At 35.6% G+C, this 19,317-nt stretch overlaps 1 protein-coding gene across 1 annotated transcript in view; it reads left to right on the top strand.

Moving 5' to 3' along the window:
• The window catches only part of PDGFC (platelet derived growth factor C), a 123,583-nt gene extending 104,504 nt beyond the window's left edge, over window positions 1-19,079 (top strand). Inside the window, exons 4-6 of the mRNA XM_064652319.1 lie at window positions 10,921-11,128; window positions 16,555-16,772; window positions 17,432-19,079. Coding sequence (XP_064508389.1) covers window positions 10,921-11,128; window positions 16,555-16,772; window positions 17,432-17,548 — 543 coding nt within the window. The 3' untranslated portion in view covers window positions 17,549-19,079. The remainder of the gene's footprint in view (window positions 1-10,920; window positions 11,129-16,554; window positions 16,773-17,431) is intronic.
• Window positions 19,080-19,317: the final 238 nt, after the last annotated feature.

The raw sequence follows: 19,317 nt of genomic DNA, 5'->3' as shown, positions 1-19,317 counted from the left end.
ATAGACTAAGTTTTACTCCTAAATGCAAGGGATTTTAAAATGTTTTCTCTTAATTTTCTCTTATTAAGCATACTTTACCAATTAAATTTGCCTTTCACTTTTGTGTAATCACATATACTATACTTGTGTGCATAATATATATCAAAGTATAATGAGGTAACGTGAGAATTAAGAGTTATAGATAGTGGAAAATAGGTAGAAGAGATAGAGCTGAACGCTAAGTGTATGTCAGAACAACATTGTGGTTAACAGTATAGGACTATAAAAGTTAGCTCAAAGATTTTAAATCTGGCATGTTCTAAAGGTGTGAGAATCTTTATGTGGGCAATGTAGTCATAGTCCCAACCATGTTTTTTGGGTTTTGGTGTGTATGTTACACATAGAACAAATTTCCATATCACAAGCACATAATACAAAACATTTTTCTTCACAAATCTTAAAATATGATGCACTTCTTATGTGTTTTATCACATTAAGAATGGATACCTGAGGACAGAGACAGGGTTCCTTCCCTGTAAAGCAATGCTTTTTTCAAGGACTTTTTGCCTTCAAGGCAGGACAAGCTCTGATTTGCAATGTCTGCTGTACAGGAATGTTGGGTGTGTTCCTTTTATTGTGATATGAATGAACAGAAAGCTGTTGTGGAATGCAATTTAACATGTATACTGAAAGATCAAATTAAAGTTGCATGCAACGTAGAAGTAATTTTCATTGTCCTTGACAACTACACTTTCCAACTGTAATAAACAGCCATTCCTAGTGTTTAATGTTTGATGAACTTCCTATGAATGTACTGGAGTAAGTAAACATTTTCTTAAGAACAGCTACCTATTTCCAGTGGGGAAGTTCCTAGAGGGAACTTAAAGAAGCAACTTGTTGCTTAATTTGATTGGGCTTTTATAGGTATTTCAAGTAAAATGAATAGTTTAAAGAAATGTCTGCAGAAATGATGTCCTTCAGCTAGGGCTGGCCACATCTCCTGTTGTAGAATAATGTACACAAACTTTTTTTATTCAGAACAGCTGCACTTGTGTTGACTGTTTATTCCTTGTCAACTACTGCCTGACAAGTAAGAACTAGAGCTTTGTGTACAGAAAATTTAAAAAAAAAAAAAAGGCTTCTGTAAATCATAAATGTAATAGTGTTTCCTGATTCAATTTTAGGTGTGTCTATAACTGTAGTGGTTAATAATCACTGTAACTCCATTTGCAATAAGATCTGAGCAAACTGAAAAAAATTGGACTATGTCTACATGCCCATTGCAGTCTGATTCTTGGAATTTGTGCTCTTAATAGGAAAACCTAGAAAATTACATTTAAGTTTATATTCTCAAAAAGAAGGTAAAGAGTTTATTTATACGAGCATTTGAAAAAACACTTCTTACTCAGCTATTAACTCGTGTATGCATTGTCATGAAATATCCTACTGCACACACACAGTTCAAGCACAAAACAAAAAACAAGCTACCACAAGAGCTTATGTTTGAAACATAAAGAGGTAGTTGAGGATATATTCAGAAAGCCAAGAAGCAATGAAATATTGAAGTAGTTTTATAAGGGTCTCTGTAGAGTTAACTCCTCAGTGAGAGCAGTATGATGAGAAAACATCACACTTATTAGAAAATACAGCAAGTAATCAATATAGAGTTCTGCCCTGGAAATGGTACAAGCCTGCCTTTAAATAATGAGATAGATAAGGCAGAGAATAAACTTAAAATGTCCTTAAATATGATGGTGAGCAGTTAGTAAGGAAGAATTGAAAGGAAGGCACTAAGAGAGGGAGGACAGAGCTACTACTTAGGAAAATACTTCGTGTTTCAAAAACTTAACCTTCAGGAATTAGCAGCCATCCCATGTGATGTGAATAGTTAACCACCTGTCATGCACAGAGGTTCTTCAAGGCAGAAGGTGCTGCCGACATCCTCTACAAATGATTCAACCAAACTTGTAGCAAACACTTACAGAAGATGCACGTTCCCTCATGTGTTCCATGTGTTGCAATGATTCATTGCAGCTGCTAATTTTTTTAGGACAGTTCTGTGAATACAAAAATCAAAATACATGGAGGTTATTATTTCTTGGACATTGAGAGTTTTGCCTGTTTTAGCACCATACTGCAAACACAAGACACATTTCAGCACTTTCTCTGAAGAAAGATTTTATACGATTGTGGTGAGAAAAATTGTATTTCAGAAAATTATTTTGGGACTTCATTTTGCCTATACACAGTCTATTTTAAGTCATTTTCAGCAGATACTTTATCTATATAAACACACAAACTGGGCAGTTCATACTCTTTAAAATATGTATATAGAGGTTAGTATTGCCCGTGGTCTGAATTGGACTAAATATTTTTATTAAGCATTCACATTGTACAAGACATAACATTATCCACTGAGTTTTAGGTTTTTAAAGTTGCAGTTATAATCATTCTATGTGCACATCCATGAGGTACATAAACAACTAGGGTAGGATATGAAAGATAGACTTACCTTTTCTTATGGCATATATATATATATGTAGTTACATGGAGTGGGGAGAACTCACTGTAAATTTTGTTTGAAGTCTCATTTAGAAGACAGAAATGTATAAACAAGGAGAGAGTGCTCACTAAAAATTAAGGTTTTGAAAGTAGTTATGGTTTAAATATTACTCTGCCACAAGTATACTTACTAGGAACCCAAACTCAGGAATAATAAACCTAAAATTAGTTTGTATATCTACAGTACTTTGAAAACAATTAAAAAGACAAATTATTTGAGGAAGGAACTGTAGATTAAAACTGACATACTGATCCCACTTTGAAACTTCTTGTCTTGAAGACAGTCTATGCCATAGGTTGTTCTATACTATTAGGTCTGATTCGTCACAGGCTAAGTGTGTGCTTTTAAATGCTTTCTGTTCAACTCAGCGAAGTTCAACTTCATCAGGCCATAATTCCAAAATAATGAGGCTGAGCCTTTGTCTGCTGAGTCAAAATATGTCCAAGTCATGAGAGATCTTGCATTACTTTGAGTCTTCTGTCTAGAATCTTATCATTCACTACTACGTCCAAAAATTCCTAATGCAAGGAAGTATAGTTAAAAACCCATGACAAAGGTAGAAAGGCATCATTGACTTCCATTGCAACTAGCTGCCTGAATCTGCAAGCCTTTTGTATTCTAGAGATTGCAGGGATTTGTATACTTCATGGTTTGAGACCTCTGCAGTTACCAGAGATGCTGGTGACATAGCTTTCAAGCAGAATTGTTTATACAATTCTTCTGTCCTTAATTAACTTAAAGGATAAATCAGTGAATGAAGGTTCTTACCTAAAAGAATACAAGAATCACTAGATCATTCTGTAGAATAACAAATACTTCCAGTAAAGGAGAGACAGGAGAGAGAAATTTGGTAATTTTGTAGTGCTTATGAAATACTCGTGAAGTAGCATGTGCTACTTTGGTGAGACTTACCAGATGCACTGAAAAAATCATTAGTTTCATGCAACTCCATGCAAGACAAATAGTTGTCTGTGTGTATATATTTTCTAGGAATAGAAACCTCTACAACTATTGTGGTGAAATGTATTGGCAATAAAGTCTCCCATATAAGACAGTACTGGGAGCATTAGTTTTCTTCTTTTTGCCTTTAAAATGAGTTAGTGTGTATTATTACTGATCACGGAATATGCTGAGTTGGAAGGGACCCACAAGGATCATCAAGTCCAACTCCTAGCCCTGCACAGGACCATTCCCATGCGATGTGGAATACAGAGATACATGTGATCACAGGAAAAACAAAATGTATTTTTATGCATATGTAAACACAACTATATATGTACATACACAGAATTATATTTATGATGAGAACTAACTAATCACTAATGTTTTTTGAAAATGGCTTCCAGAGATTATTGCTAGTGATGGCATCCTCTGAGAGTTAATGAACTTGGTCTATATATGTGTCATCTGTGTCTTCACAAGAGTGTCTCTTGCGAAGAGACATGCTGTGTATTTCTAAAGGTGTCAGTGTGCACAGGCTTCAGGCAAAAAGGTGCAATTTGTGAGACGAATACTGATGATTAGTGACATCCTGTGCTGTTTCCATCCTGCTAATTTCCTTGAGAACATCTCCCAGTTGTTTCCAGCACAAATAGAATTCCAGGCCTTCTCTGTGGACTGCACAGAAACTCTGTGACAGGCAAAGATAGAAAGGCAAAAATACGTTCATTTTCCCTTGTGATCTTTGTGATCTTTTTCCTGTTGGTGGTTATTGAGAGTAAAAATTATGCATGGTTTGGAAAGCAATCCTCAAAGTGCAGCAACAAAAATATGGATCTAGAGTTCGGAAAGCCATTTCTGGCTTTAAGGTGTAAATTGGTTCAAGCCCATGCATGGATACTTAGCAAACAAGGTCCTCTGTGAGATAAAAGGAAAACCCTGCATGCATATGAAGAGAAACTGGACAAGCTTTTGATAAGAGGTTGTAGCATACTATAGGAACAGAAAATTTAGGGAGCCTGTGAAAAGCAGAGAGCTGGAGGCTCAGGAAAGAGGGGGGCTATCATCCAGCAGTCTGGTTCTCGTGTGCAGTATCTGATTAAATTGAGGAGGGTTGGTCCCCCTACCCGGACGTTATTTGACTGGCAGAAGTTACAGCCCTGAAGTGAGGATAGTTGAACGACATGTATGTTTAATTCAGTGCCACTGGAACTTATTTTACCAGACCTACCTACTTAGCAGCCCCATAGTGCTGTGTCTTTCATGCAACCATCCTTGCTGCTGTGACAGTAACTTCAACTAAAGTAGTAAAAAGTGCTGCTGTGGATGGGAACTGTGATGGCCTTCCTGGCTTCCATCTCTTCCATGTGCAATTAAACATCCTTGGTTATTCCCTGGTTTTGGCAGACTAAATTGGTTGTCTGCCTCTGCATATTCTCTTTTTATTTCATTCCTTTGCTAAAGGCACAAAAAGAGGATCCTGGAACTTTATTTCTCTACTTAGGTGTTTGCACACAGGCCCAACTACAGATCATCTCCTCTTCCTTCTACCTTGCAACTTGAACAGGACTAACATTTTGCATAGCAGTGGTGCACGTTAATGTTGCAGAGAGATACCTTTAGAAGTGAGATACTCGCAAATGCTGTTTTTGTATTACATACAGGCAAGCAAGTAAAAGTTTGTGCTTTTTCAGGTAGGCCAGGATTTCTAGAGGCTTTTCGAACCTATTACTGCATGTACTTGCTGCGGGAGAAAAGAAAGAGCTATTGTTATGCAGAGAAACTTGTGTGTCCTCAGGGCAAACTCCAAAAGAGTTTGCTTTCTCTCATAGCTTCAATGATGCCAGTAGGAGTGCTACCTGTGATTACAAAGGAAGAAAACAGCCTTTCTTTATTGTGAGTGTTACAAGAATGTGCATGTACTATAAGTTTCAAGAGCGTATCTTTAAATCTAAGCAGGACTTGGAGTATTCTTGTATAATAATTTAAAAAAGAAAGGTGGAAGGATATTTCATTAGAAGAAATATCTTCTTTCAAAGTACTGACCCTAGTTGGGTTTCAGAGAAGAGGAGGTTCCTCTGAGATTTTCTTTGTTGGAGAGTTTTTTCTAGTCTGGTTAAACGATACTGATTTTTAATAGTTTCTCTAAACTCTACCAATTGATTAATGGGTTGTCACTCAGAAACTGCTTGACAATGTTTTCTTCAAGACAAGTAATGCAAAAAAAAGTGGAAATTTCTTTTGTGAGGAAGTAATTATTTTAGACATATTATTCACTACTTGTAAGTGTCCTGTCATGCCAAGTATTTGACTCACTTGTTTTTGTTTTTCCAATCTTAACTCAGTTATTGCGTTGTTAAACGTGACATTCCTTATTCCTGGCAGCAGCAACTTAACAATATTATTTCTTGCCTCTCCTTTAACCTGAAGAGGGTAGTGTTAGTATGTTGACATACTGTCCTAAGAAACAGGAGCAAAATAAAGGCTTTTCTTACGTCGTGATAGTGCTTAAGAGCTGATCTTGAGTAGATTGTAGGTGAGTGCTGTTTTGTTCTGAATTGTTTATCCTTGGAGCAGGTTCAGTTCAAGGAAAGAACAGATGGATAGTGGTACACAGGAAAGGTTATAACATCCAGTCCCACAAACAAATTTATACCTGGTATCTATCTAACATAGTTCTGGATTCTTCAGGTAAACTAATAATGAGCATCTAATAAAAGTTGGTTGTATTCTTCTCTTACAGAACTTGTGAGATCAAGGAATTGTCTTTATGCTCATTTTACAGATTTGATAAGGCTGTGTCACAAATCTGTATGCTGTGAAATGCCTGATGCCAGAGTAAATCTAAAAATGTTTGTGTTAGCAGCTGTTGTGCTTTTGGTTGTGATGGCTTAGCTGCTGGAGCTCTATGCAGAGAATAATATTGCTGTCCTTTTTCAGAGAGATTATCTCTTGTTTATGATGCAGTCACATACACAGTCATTCCGACCTGGCAAAGAGATGCAACTTCCAGATGCTTTACAATATGAAGCTTTGGTCTAAATCCTATGTTCAGGATAACACTGGATATACATGACAGGACAAGAAATTAATCACAAGACATCAAGTTAAGCTACATACTAAATCATACTTTAGGTTTGAACTTCACCTAGACAATTTTAAATTATTTGTTGAAGTTTTTGTTCAGATCTGCTGCTTCAGTGAGGGTCACATTCTTATTCGATTTATAATAGTGTCCTAGCCTTTTCCCTTTGAGAGAGAGGTTAGACAGATTTGTTTAATAGTAACTTTGATTCCTTTAATTCCTTTAATAAGGCCAACTAACGTTGTGAGCACCATAAAATGCATTTTAATCCCTGAATTTTTTTCTGTGGTACTGTTGTTATGTGTGATGTTCAGGACTGGATAGTCTTGTAATGTTAGTTTTTATATTATTTCCATCCATTTTTCCATGCCCACATCTTAAACTGTTGTCTAAATGTTGTCTATTGGCCTGTCTTCTACGTTTGTAAACAACTTAGGGGATTTCTATAAGGTATTTGTTTTGACAGAGTGACCTGCATGTACAGAAATACAGTATAAACAGACCTAACAAAAATTCTGTTTGATCCAACACTAATTGTCATTCTTGGCTGTTCTACAGGCCAGCAGAAGCCCTACGTTTTCTGCTCTGGTTTTCATTCTGAATCATTTTAACTAACAGTAAAAATGCAACTGTTTGGCTCCATCTTGGTTTTAAACATATTTATTCTTATTAAAGTAAATTGAAATTGTTTCTGGGGCAGAGAAACAGAAACCACGGAATGTTTTTTTACTAGAGGAATCACATTAAAATACAGAACTTGTTGATGTATTTGTCAGATCTGTCTTGACAGAAATTGTTCATGCTCAGGGAAACAAAAACAAAAAAGGTGATCTCAAGCCTAAATTGGTAATAATTGAGAATGTACTTCTATGACAGAAAAAGTGTTTACTGTCAATTAGTATTTATTGTAGAAGAGCTTGAAGAACATCACTTCCCAAAAAATGGTCTCTGTCAGGAAAGTTATTTTGCATAACTACTATATTTGGAAAGCAGAAGTGTCTGCTGTCTTGGGTTATGTCTCCCCTGTCAGATAAATAAATATCTGTTATATCAAAGGCTGATTATTTGCTAGCTGACCTGTTAGGGGAAACATACAGTTCTGTGAAGGTGATGCCAGATATACAATAGATGTACAGTTGACAAATGGCTACTTCATTATAAGATCATCTTCATTGTCTCCATCAGCATTGTGTAGCAAAACAGTTAGAGAGGGTCAGTGGCCCTCCTGTGAGGCTTTCACACCATCATTCTGCAGTGAAATCACATCTCTGGCACCTTCTGAGTACTGATGTTGGCAGCACTGCACTGGGAGTGGCTTGGAAACATCAGTTTGTGTCAGGCATGCAGGTGGAGGTGGGGGTCTGAGTAGGACTGTCAAGATAGATGTAGATTAAATTAAAATAAGAGTGATGAACTTGCTGTAAAGTGAATGGAAGCTCCATTTAAGGAGCATTTCAACATTTTGAAGTTGCAGCTATGATGCTACATTTCAGAGTTACACCAAAGTGACGCATTTACTTGTTCTAAAAGGTATGTACCATTAATGAAGTTGAATTTTAATTTCTTGCATTAGGTCATTTCTCCTGTTTTCTATTCTGAGAGTAAAACTTTACTATATGTGTAAATATTGCCTACAGAAGACAAACAAACTGAGAAAGCTGAGTGTAATTATAAATCGTATAAAATTATAAATTGTAATTTTATAAATTGTATAAAATTCCAAGGAGTACTGTTTATGCTGCACTGGATGTTCTGTCCAAAAAATTTAAATTATAAAATAATTACTACCTATTAGCAAGTAAAAACAATGTAAAGTATAATTGGAATTACCATTTATATAAAACAATTTATTGAGATTTCATAAAGGTTGTTATGTCATAATATAATTTACAGCATTTATAGCTTTATGATATCAGCTATCTTTCTAATCTTTGGTACATTGTAACTGTAATTTAGGTTTACTAACTTTAAAGATTATTGGGAAAAACACTCTTAATCTTGAAATTCTAATGACTTTATTCCAAAACATTCATCTTCCAAGTTGTAATATTACTGCTTCAGTTACTTTTTCTTCACGTTTTTGTTTGCTGTGAGAATGATAAGGAAGTGATGGCAACTTTAATTGTGTTACCACTGTGCAATGATTCACCATATCTTAGTATCATTCTAGCTCAGGCAAATGTCAGTCGAATCCAGAGTACCATAAATTGATGGGTTACTTGCTATATATGTATTGCTTGGTGTATATGTTTTAAGGTGTGAATATAGAAATAGATTCTAGACCAATGCATTTTTATCTGGGATCCAACAGGTTTTAATCTCAGTAGCAGTGAGACACTGAAGTAATTTCTTCAGCTGGAAACAAAATAGAAGATTGTTTTTGGGGTTTTTTTTTTCTGTCAGGTGCTAGTTCTACCATGTGATTCCACCACTGATTTTGTTTTTCACCTTAGCAAAACCCTACACCTTCAAACCAGGAAATGGGACTGTTGCAAATACATCATCATGCAGAAAAACAGGAAGAAAAATTTTGGAATGTTTATTTTTTTGACCATCTGAATTACGGTGTCACATCACTGTTTTGAAGCTTGCTAAGCAGCATATTTTGCTAAGAGCAGCTATTTAAATTATAGACCAGAATCTGTTGCTTTATTATCATAACCTAATAGATGGATCAGCATGTTACTATTTTTAATGTGGGTAATGGATGGAAGAGGAAGAGAAATATTTTAATGTTTTGAAACCTCCAGAATGAGAAACAACTTCTTCACTAACTCTATTGAAAATGATTAGCAAGATGAAAATATGGTAAAGTTAATAGTAGCAGCCCACTAGACCTACATTTTGTATTATTTTTGCAGGACTCACAGTTAAAAAGCAGCACAAATCATTCTAGTGATTGCATTTCTTGAAGTTAGAGAGAGAAAAAGCTTGAAGCAAAAAATAGGAAGGCCATGATGGTTACTTCCATTTGCTGCTCTTTCAGACACACTTTTAGCTGAAACCAAAAATGCATATATATTAGTATTGAGAGGACAAAAAAAGAAAATATTATTATTGATATGTCATGTATCACAGCCATATGTATTTTAGAAAACTGCTGTTTAGTGTGTAATGTTGCAAGGATTATTTTCTAAAATCTTTTTTTTTTCCAGTATAACTCTTTAATTTCTCATAAATTTCCCTGATCATTTTGAAAAGGTAAATGACTACCATTGATCTGACACTATAGATGGAAAAAATTATAGTATATATACACCTTACATTACAGTACTGAGAGTGCCATTTTGACACTGAGTGGTATGAGGATTTTTAAATATATATATATATATATATATATATATAAACACACATATTCTTGTCCTTCCCATCCCCTAAATCAGCAGTATGTTCAAATTTTTCTTCATCTTTCTTACATGATCCAGGTGAATTGCTCTAGTGCAGTACTGTGGACATAATGTCTGTAGTGAAGTCTGTATATAAAAGCCTAAAGGAATTTACAGTGCTGCAAAACCAGCTTCCTACTTAGTCTTCCCTTTCTGCCTGTTTTTATTCTTTTGAAAGTACAAATCAATGTATAATTTTGAAATGGATTGTAAAGTGAGCAAAAAGAAAAGCCTCACTTTGCTTGAATTTTCTATGACTAAGTACTCCTGATTCAGTGAGTTTGTCAGTGAGATTTGTGCTGTGGGAAAGTACATAGACTTTTTCAGTACTCAATTTCAGCATTTAAGTACTTTTGAGTTAATTTGGAACATTATTTTAGTTATGCTAGATGTTGTTATTACTCTGTTCATTATTGTTTAACCAGACACGTAATTCTTAGCACTGTACAAAACACAACTGGAGCACTTTTTTTATCTATGGATGAGGACAAGAATATTTGCTGTCTTTGTACTATGGTATGTTCATGTTTTACGTTGAAGGACAAGAAGACAAAGATTGTAGCTAAGTTTCCGAGGAAAGGCAGAATGTGAAATGTGTCAGATTTCTAGAGGGTTACAGTAATTGTCTGTAGTGGGGCCACATTTTCAAATCACTCTTTGTTCTATTTCTTAAGTCCCGTCTGTCACTCAATGAACATTTTCAAAGGACGGGTGTAGTGGCATGCTAGCTGCAATGCTACAAATATAAGAAGTAGAAAAACTGTGTAGAAGAAGTTTGTTTACAATTATTGCTAAAGAATAATAAGGTACTTTCTGACTCTTGTCATTTGTCTTATTAGATAAACTGTACTTTGGAACAAGCTAGCCATTTATAAACTTTCCCAGCTATGTGACTCCATAAAATATAGCACTTTGTCAAAGCAGATCCATTAACCCTCTGACTGGTGCTCTTTTGGCTTTGATTGCAGCACCACACAGAAGCACCTAGCCCATCCTTGCTCCCCCCATCAGCTTTACCATTAGATGTGTTAAACAATGCCGTTGCTGGATTTAGTACTGTGGAAGACCTTATCCGCTATCTTGAACCAGATCGGTGGCAACTGGATTTGGAGGATTTGTACAGGCCAACGTGGCAACTTCTTGGAAAGGCGTACATTCATGGGAGGAAATCAAGAGGTAAATTACTCTTTTGTCTGGCCTTGCAGCTTTCTACATGTATCATTTCTTTATAAAAAACCAGTAATTAAAAGCATTCTTCACCTTAAGTTTTAGTTCCAAGAAAGGAATATGTTAGAAACACAGCAGTTATCATTGTTGTTAGCTGTTCTCACCATTGTATTATTTGAAAAATGACAATGACTAAACTCAAAACTTAAAGGAATTTAGCAGGATAAAACAGCAAATGGGGATTAAAAAAAAAGGAAGTAAACAAGGTAGTTTCCTATAGGGAACCTGGGAGATCTTTATTTCCACAAAGTAGCAGGGCATCTTGATGGGGTAACATAATCGAACTTTGTGGGTTTATTTTATTATGGAGGGCAAAACTTTATTTTTTGTTTGACATTGGTAATTTCTTACTGTATTGTGTGAACGAGTGGTTTATTTCCTTAGAATTTTTCCAGTTTCTACACGAAATAAATTGAGAGCAATTACCTAAATGTCTCTCTTTGATGATATCTTATGAAATCCCTGTGTCCATGTCTGGTTTGTCATGCAGTTGTCAACTTCATCAGTTGTAGAGTAGGTTATGTTTTCAAAACTTGTAGAGCTATTGTTCAGCAAGACATTTTCTTCCATCTGCCTTTGACACTCATGAATTTTCTTCCATATATCACTGAGATGCTACCCACTGTTTCATGTTTATGGATTCTGTGTGGATGGATAGCATGCAGGCAATACCACTTTCCTTGCCCACCATACGGCATGAAAACATATGAGCAAAACTGAATAGACTTCTCTGTTGACAGATGTAGACTAGATTATCATCTGATCAGCAAGAAAAGAGAGGAAGTAAAACCTTTCATAACTCAAATTTAAGATTTTGACAGCTAATTCTTGGATCAGAGCCTAGAGATCAACCTTTGTACTCTACCTGCGTTGCTACAGCTGTGCACGCAGCAGTTAAATCAAGAACCAGAGAGGAGGAAATATCTTTAAAAGCTCTCAGCAATGGACCATACCTCTCAGAAAGTCATTTAACACTTCCTTAATTAAAGAGATTTGGTATTTGCCAAATGTATGTCATAAGCATACAATAAGTGGGAGAAAAACAAAATGTAGTTTGTGAAAACTTACATAAACTAAAATGCAGGTGTTGGATAACATCTGTATAGACAAAAGCAACTCCTTGCAAGACATATCTCAGAAAGAAACTATCAGAGTAAATCTTTTAAAGACTTCTAATTAGATGCTAAAATAGATTTTTCCACTGAATAAACATAGCATGGTATTGCCACATTTATCTTAAAGAGACCACCCTCAGACTGCATTATGGAGTCTGTAATGTAATAGCCTGAGGTGAAAAATTTGTCCAGTTGAGATGACATAGTATTAACTGTTAGGTCTATTCAAGAGAGAGAAAAAGCAAACCTTTTTTTTTTTTCCCCCTCCCCCATGTTAGTCCCTCAAGTAGCACGTTTGCTGTATTTCAAAAGCTTTTTAAGAAATGTTTGGGAGAAGTGCGTGCCCTAAAATTTTTGGGTTTTCTCAAACTCTTTGATTCTATGATTAGATCAGTTTCATTTTTGCAATGTTTCAATGTAAAAGCTAAATTACTGTCCTGCTTTCATGAACATGTAATTAAAAGTGTATGTTACTTTAGTAGAGAAGTGTCCTCTACTCCTACTTAATAACTTGTATGAAAAAGGCTATATTTAGACAACCTAAATTCCACAGAACTGCCTCTGATGTTTTCTCTGGATAAAATGCATCCAGAAACTTCTAGCCAGGAACGAAGACACACCAATTCAGAGGCTTTGATGTCTAAACATAGTCCTAAATTCTTTTATAATATTAAGCATACTTAAAAATAAAATATATTTTGCTGTGCAAAAAAATTATCCCATTGCTTCCCACTGAAATCTGTAATCATTAGATCATATTCTGAAGCCTGCTCAAAAAGGAAAAATAGTCACAGTCAAACCATAGGCCTTAGCAAATGCTTTTTTCATACAGTTATGTGATTTTTTTTTTTTTTTACTTCTTGTTTGGGATTTTGTAACAACTACTGTTGTAGAAGCCAGTAAAAAACTTAACACTCCCAGGACCATCTCCGAAGTGCTTAGGAATGAAAACCATCCTGCTGCTATCTGTGCTCACACACAAGTGCCCCAAACAGAATTTAGTTTGTTTCCTTGACTTTGAGAACAGCATCCAGCTGGAAAAATGTTTTGGGAAAGAAGTTTCCCAAGGGACTCAATACATGTCCCTGAAGATGCCAGACCATTGCATTGCCAATTGCAGAACACAGTTAATTTCAGGCTGATGTGAACATGGATTAGTTCAGTTGTATGTGCCAGTGAAGGCACAATTTCGACGTACACTTTACTGTAGACCTACCTATATCTACAATTTTTTCCTCCCTTTTTTTCCTTCTCACTTTATTTTTATTTTAGTGTTTCTCATTTATATGCTACTGCAGAGCCTTCTATTCCTCCTGAGCTAGTGCTAGACAAAGGAACTCTGACTGTTGTGTCAGACATGATACATGAGTGGAAGCCAAGTTGAAGGAGTGTTTAAATGTTCACATTATAACAGGTACTGTAACTCAGTGCACTTGGGAAATCCACATAACCTTGTATTGTGGTTAAGTAAACACTTTTAAGGGAATATATACATTCTCTCATCTAGCTTCATGCCCACAGTGTGTTAAAATAAATTTTGAACAGACAGCTACTCTTTGAAAAAATAACAGCTTCATTCACACACTTCAAAGAAGTGATTATATAAGCACTAGATAAATTTGCCACAGACCTTTTAATGAAATTGAATTACATAAGGTAGGGCAAGGGTTCATTGTGAAGTATCATAGCAATATACCTTAATACATTTTAAAGCATGAAAATCAAATATGACATTTGTTCATCTCTTCTGAAGCCTGTTGTAACAGTGTGGCACACTGAAATATATCTGCTAAGAGCTGACTTTGTGCTTTCCACAGAACCCTTTTAAAATTCATGTCTGCATGTCTGAGAGGTTCAGTTCAAATTCATTTCAATTTTGTGACAGAATGTGTAACACACTGCTTATTTTAGTGCATTGCCCTTTTCTCTATGTTATAACTACAGCTAGCACTGGGAAATTGGTGCATTCCACTGGGGGCTGCCAGAAGGCAGGCATCTCTTTCCCACTGGTTGGTGGGCTTGCTGGAAGAGCTGTCAGTGCTCAGCTTCCACTTTCAATGTCTCATGGTGAAGGGCTGAGCAGCACGTAGGCTTAGCTTCTTCCAATTCACAGTTCCAAGCATATCAGTCTCTGCAGAAACAATCTACCAGTAGAAAGTATTAGCAGAACTAGCATTTCTCACATTGTGCTTTAGGCATTTTATCCTCATTCAGACAGTTCAGTTATTATATGTTTAAAAATGTAACATAAGAAAGAAGTACTCCATTCCTGTGTATAGTCCTTGATTAATGGAGGTAGACATGTCCACCCTCTAAATGACTCAGCCTAGAGCTATTAGCTGATCAGAAGAGCTTAAATAATTTCTGATTTCTCACAGTGAATCTCTCCCCCGGAAGTTTTGTCTCTCTTTTCCTTTGCTCCCTTCTCCAAGGAATGCTCTTGCAGTGTGGGAGGCAGGCTGGTGTCCTATCAGTAACTGTATTGAAGTTAATACACACTCCCCACTCTTAAAAATCAGTTTGTTTATTTAGGAGCTTGTGTTAACCTGATAGTGATGGAATGAAGTGCCCCAGCTTGGCATTCACTGTAAGTGCAAGGAGAGAAAAGGCTTTAGCATGTTTAACTGACCTTTCGAAATTAATCCTTACTTATGGATGCCACTATATGGATGCAGAACTGTTTGAAGAAGCGTGGACTAAAATTCCTTCCCAAAGATCTACTCCTGGGATAGTACCAATGAGCATTTCTACTAGCAGCTTCTAAATTCTCTTTGTTTCTTATGTGTTTAAATAAGATTAAGAAGTGTTATCTTGCCTTGATAGGCTGAAGTTCTCCTTGATGATCTCTAGAGACTCTTTATATAGTAAGTAGAGAGAAAAAAAAGGTATTTCTCTAGAAGGTGATTAAGATCAAAAACTTGTTTTAGCTTTATTGCCTATCTTTTTATTTACGAATGGATAACAACAAATAGAAAGTATTTTTAAAAGTAATATCAATGCACTGCGATATTTTTTCCCTGATTTCTTTTTGATTTAGCTCAAAACCAGTTGATTAAAGATCTTTTCCACTTTGTTTGAGGCTTCTGTTTCAGCCATCTGAGTAGCCACGTCATCATCGGGTTTTCTTTTTCTATTTTTCTTTTTTTTTACCAGAGAAAGTATCCCTGTGAATTAGACATTACTTCTGTTCTTTAATGATAGGTTTGGAGAAAAACAGTTCAGATAAAATATCCCAGATCATGGTTATTATACTCTGACTTTTCTAAAATAAATCAATTTACATTGCTTTTCACTTTTTTTTTCCAGTGTTTCTCTTTTTTTTTTTTCTTTCAATTTTAACTGCTTCTTTCAAGGCCTGTTATTTCTTGACTGTGCAGCTAAGGTGAACCTTAAGGAGCTTGTCCTGTTTCAGAGCTTTTCATGAGCTTGCTGTTCAACCACTGGCATAGTAAAACTTTACTGTGATACAGTGGAACCAGTTTATAGGGAAAGTGGTGTCAAAAATTAATATCTTTAACTTGCACTTCAACTTAGGTGCTTACAAGGAGGAACTTTTTTTTAAGATACATCAAGAGAAAATAAAACCTTCAGAAACAACAGAAATTCACATATATGCTGCTATGAAGGAGGAGGGGAAAATGGAGCCTACTAATAGTTACATAGGTACACAGTCTTGTGCACTTATTTATTCTGTGCAGAATTCACTGATGATGACAGTTCTTGAAGTTCTTAGTCCAAAAATTCTGCTTAGATATAAATGGTTTGATTCTTTCTTATACTTACATTCACCCTTGCAAAGAAGCAATAATTGAAAATTTAGCAAGTTTGAATGCTTTATGGAAACGAATTCAAACATCTTTGAAATTTTGCAGGATTCTGAATTGCTGTGTATTTGTCCAATCCAAAATGATTATAGAATAGCAACACTAGAGCTCAGAGTATTAGTATGAACAAAAAGAATTCCATTAAGGTTGATTTTATAAAACATATACTGGAACATAGTAGCCAAAGCTTGCTTTGTTTAATTTGAGCCAACTTTGCCAGAGTTATAAAATAATTGGTGACTATCACTATGCAGCGATCATTCCATTTAGGTTTCATGGTATTCATATAACTGCAGTATTATACTTTTGTGCTGAACCTGTACCACCTGCACAAAAGTGAACCTTCCTCAGGGGTTCTTCACTGCTGAAGTTGGTTTACTACCAACGAACTTGGATTGTGAATCAGAAAAGCATCAGTTTCTTTGTCTTTTTGCAGTGGTTGATCTCAACCTCCTAAAGGAGGAGGTGCGGCTGTATAGTTGTACTCCTCGCAACTTCTCAGTGTCACTGAGGGAGGAGCTGAAGCGAACTGACACCATCTTCTGGCCATTGTGTCTCCTGGTTAAACGTTGTGGCGGAAACTGTGCCTGTTGTCAACAGAACTGCAATGAGTGCCAATGTGTGCCAACAAAGGTCACCAAAAAATACCATGAGGTACACGCCTTTTTTACACTTGCATGTTTGGAAATACTGAAAGCCAATTAAGGAGTTTGTGTTTACTAAAGGAATGCACCAATATTAATTCTACAATATCTTATGTATTACCCCTGTAAATACATTTTTTAGCATTTTAATTAGGTATTAAATTGAAAAAAGTAGTATCTGCTTGTTAAAATACTATTCTGTGCAACTATTAATTAGTTTGTGAGGTATTTGTTTACTAGTGCAGTTCAAACACATCACAACCATACCTTTTGTTCTGCTTTCTCTAGTGATAGATGCCAGCTTTATGGAGAAATGGATATTTGTCCATTTCCATTGCTATAAATCTATAACTACAATTACTTATTATAGAATTATCTAATTGGGTAATTCTACTATTAGCTCTTAAATAAAATTAGGTAGAAATCTGAAACTGCAAGACTCTTCTTTGGTATAGCACCATGATTTAATCATGTTCAACAAGATTTAATCAATTTTGTAAAGGGCTTGAGGTAAAAGAAAAAATAGTAATAAGGAGGTGGAATTAATGAAGAATTTTTGTTTAATATGCTTCCTGTCATCCAGCGTGTTTCGAGTGCAATCTAGCTCATAGTCTAGGTGTGTGATGAAACACCTACTCTTTTCTTGATGCTTGACTTCTTCCCCTTCAGGTTCTTCAGCTGAAACCAAGGATTGGTGTCCGGGGATTGCATAAATCATTGACAGATGTACCCTTGGAACACCACGAGGAGTGTGACTGTGTTTGCAAAGGGAATACTGAAGGATAAACATGATTTAATTGTGCTGTTTTCTTTCAAAGCACATTCAATCAATGGCTGATTCTATTATGGGGCTTGTGCATTATCTCCTTCTGTAATCTCAGTTGTTTGCTTTGGGGATCTTCCATCTTCAAGATTTACAGTGATCTCTAAAAACAGGAGAAGCCAAACTGGGATTATATGTTGTGTGACAGCTCTGTTTGGAGGCCCAGTGAAAGGATGGGAGAAAGGCATCAATGAGGGATTTAAAATATATGTATTGTTGTTATCCCCACAATTTTCTTGACAATACATGGATTTATAATTTAGGAGTAGAAATAGAGTTAGAAGGCTGACATCATGGAGACTTGATTCTGCTGGCCATCTCATTTCTACAGCTCCAGTGCACCTCGCCTCTGGTTGAAAACACCCGACATCTTTCTTTCTGTGTTCAGCTATGCCTACGTACTCTAAATCAAAGCGTTCTCTGTTGTATAAACTTGGGCTAAAACAGACCGTCTTGCTCCGAGTTATACTTAATTTCTCTAATGCTGGTAGGAAGGACTGGATTTTTTCCATACACTCTAGTAAAGCTCCTGCCTTTTAGAAGGAAGACTGGACAATAACATGATCTAAGGAAGAAAACATTGAAAAGAACATCGCCTTTATTCTTAGTACTATGGCTGATGATTTTTGGTTGGTTTGTTTGTTATTTTTTTATTGTGTACATTTTTATATTCTCCTTTTGACAGTATAACTATTTGCTTTTCTAAACTTGTTAAATATATCTATTTTTACCAAAGGTATTTAATATTCTTTTTTTTTTATTACAACCTAGATCAACTATTTTTTAGCTTTGTGAGACTTTAAAGCCAGATGTGTATGGCTGAAGGAACAGAGATGTGGTTATAATGGGAAAGAAACGTGATCTCATTTCAGTTTGTTTCTACATAGTGAAAAAATACAGGTTTTTACCTGGATGCACCATAATAATAGAGATGTGTGGATGAAGCTCTAAGCTTGCTCACTCCATGAGACTAAAAATATGAGGGACAGACATTACTATAAGCGGTTTCAGAAGCTGACTTTAAAATTCCCTCTCTCTGTACTGGCCTTTGTTCAGGTAGAAAAGAAATGAGCATAGATAGATGCATTCTGGCTTGTTTAACTCTTTAATTTCTTAAAGTAGAAAAAAAGAAACCAGTAAGAAAAGAAACCAGTGGCTTGTAGCCTTCATGATGCATCATGGTCATGGAAGGCAGCCTTGTTAATGTTGAAGTGTATGGTTTTCCATTGACAGTTATGGCTGTTTGAGTACTGTTCACTCACAGGAACGTAACACTCTGCAGTACAGTTTGATGAACTATGGTATTGTTCTTCTGTATGTATATTCTTTAACCAATACACTTATCCCACCCTATGCAAATTGAAAAGGCAACAGTAAAGTATTTTGCTTGTAAAATGCTTTAACATTATACCTAGTTTATTTTTTTGACTATTGGATTTTCAGATTGTAATGAATCACAAAATAAAGTAATAATGCTAATTTTGGGAGAATAAATGTTTCAGTGTGGCTTCATATTTGTATCTGTTCAATGTACAACTTAATGGGAAAAGTTAAGATGTTGATTTTCTCCTTATTGTTTTGAAAGTCAGCTCTGAAAACAGAAGTCTTTTGTTACCAAGACTTCCACTTCTTTTAATAATTATGCATTAGTGTAAATCCACAAGAAGAAAAAGAGGAGGAATGAATGTGATGCTATTTGTATAAACATTCAAAATATTCAAAATTGTGGGCA

The sequence above is a fragment of the Pseudopipra pipra genome, chromosome 4 (genome assembly GCF_036250125.1).
Source record: "Pseudopipra pipra isolate bDixPip1 chromosome 4, bDixPip1.hap1, whole genome shotgun sequence".
Taxonomy (NCBI): domain Eukaryota; kingdom Metazoa; phylum Chordata; class Aves; order Passeriformes; family Pipridae; genus Pseudopipra; species Pseudopipra pipra.
Note: the sequence above shows the minus strand (reverse complement) of the source record. Positions and strands in the feature narration are given on the sequence as shown.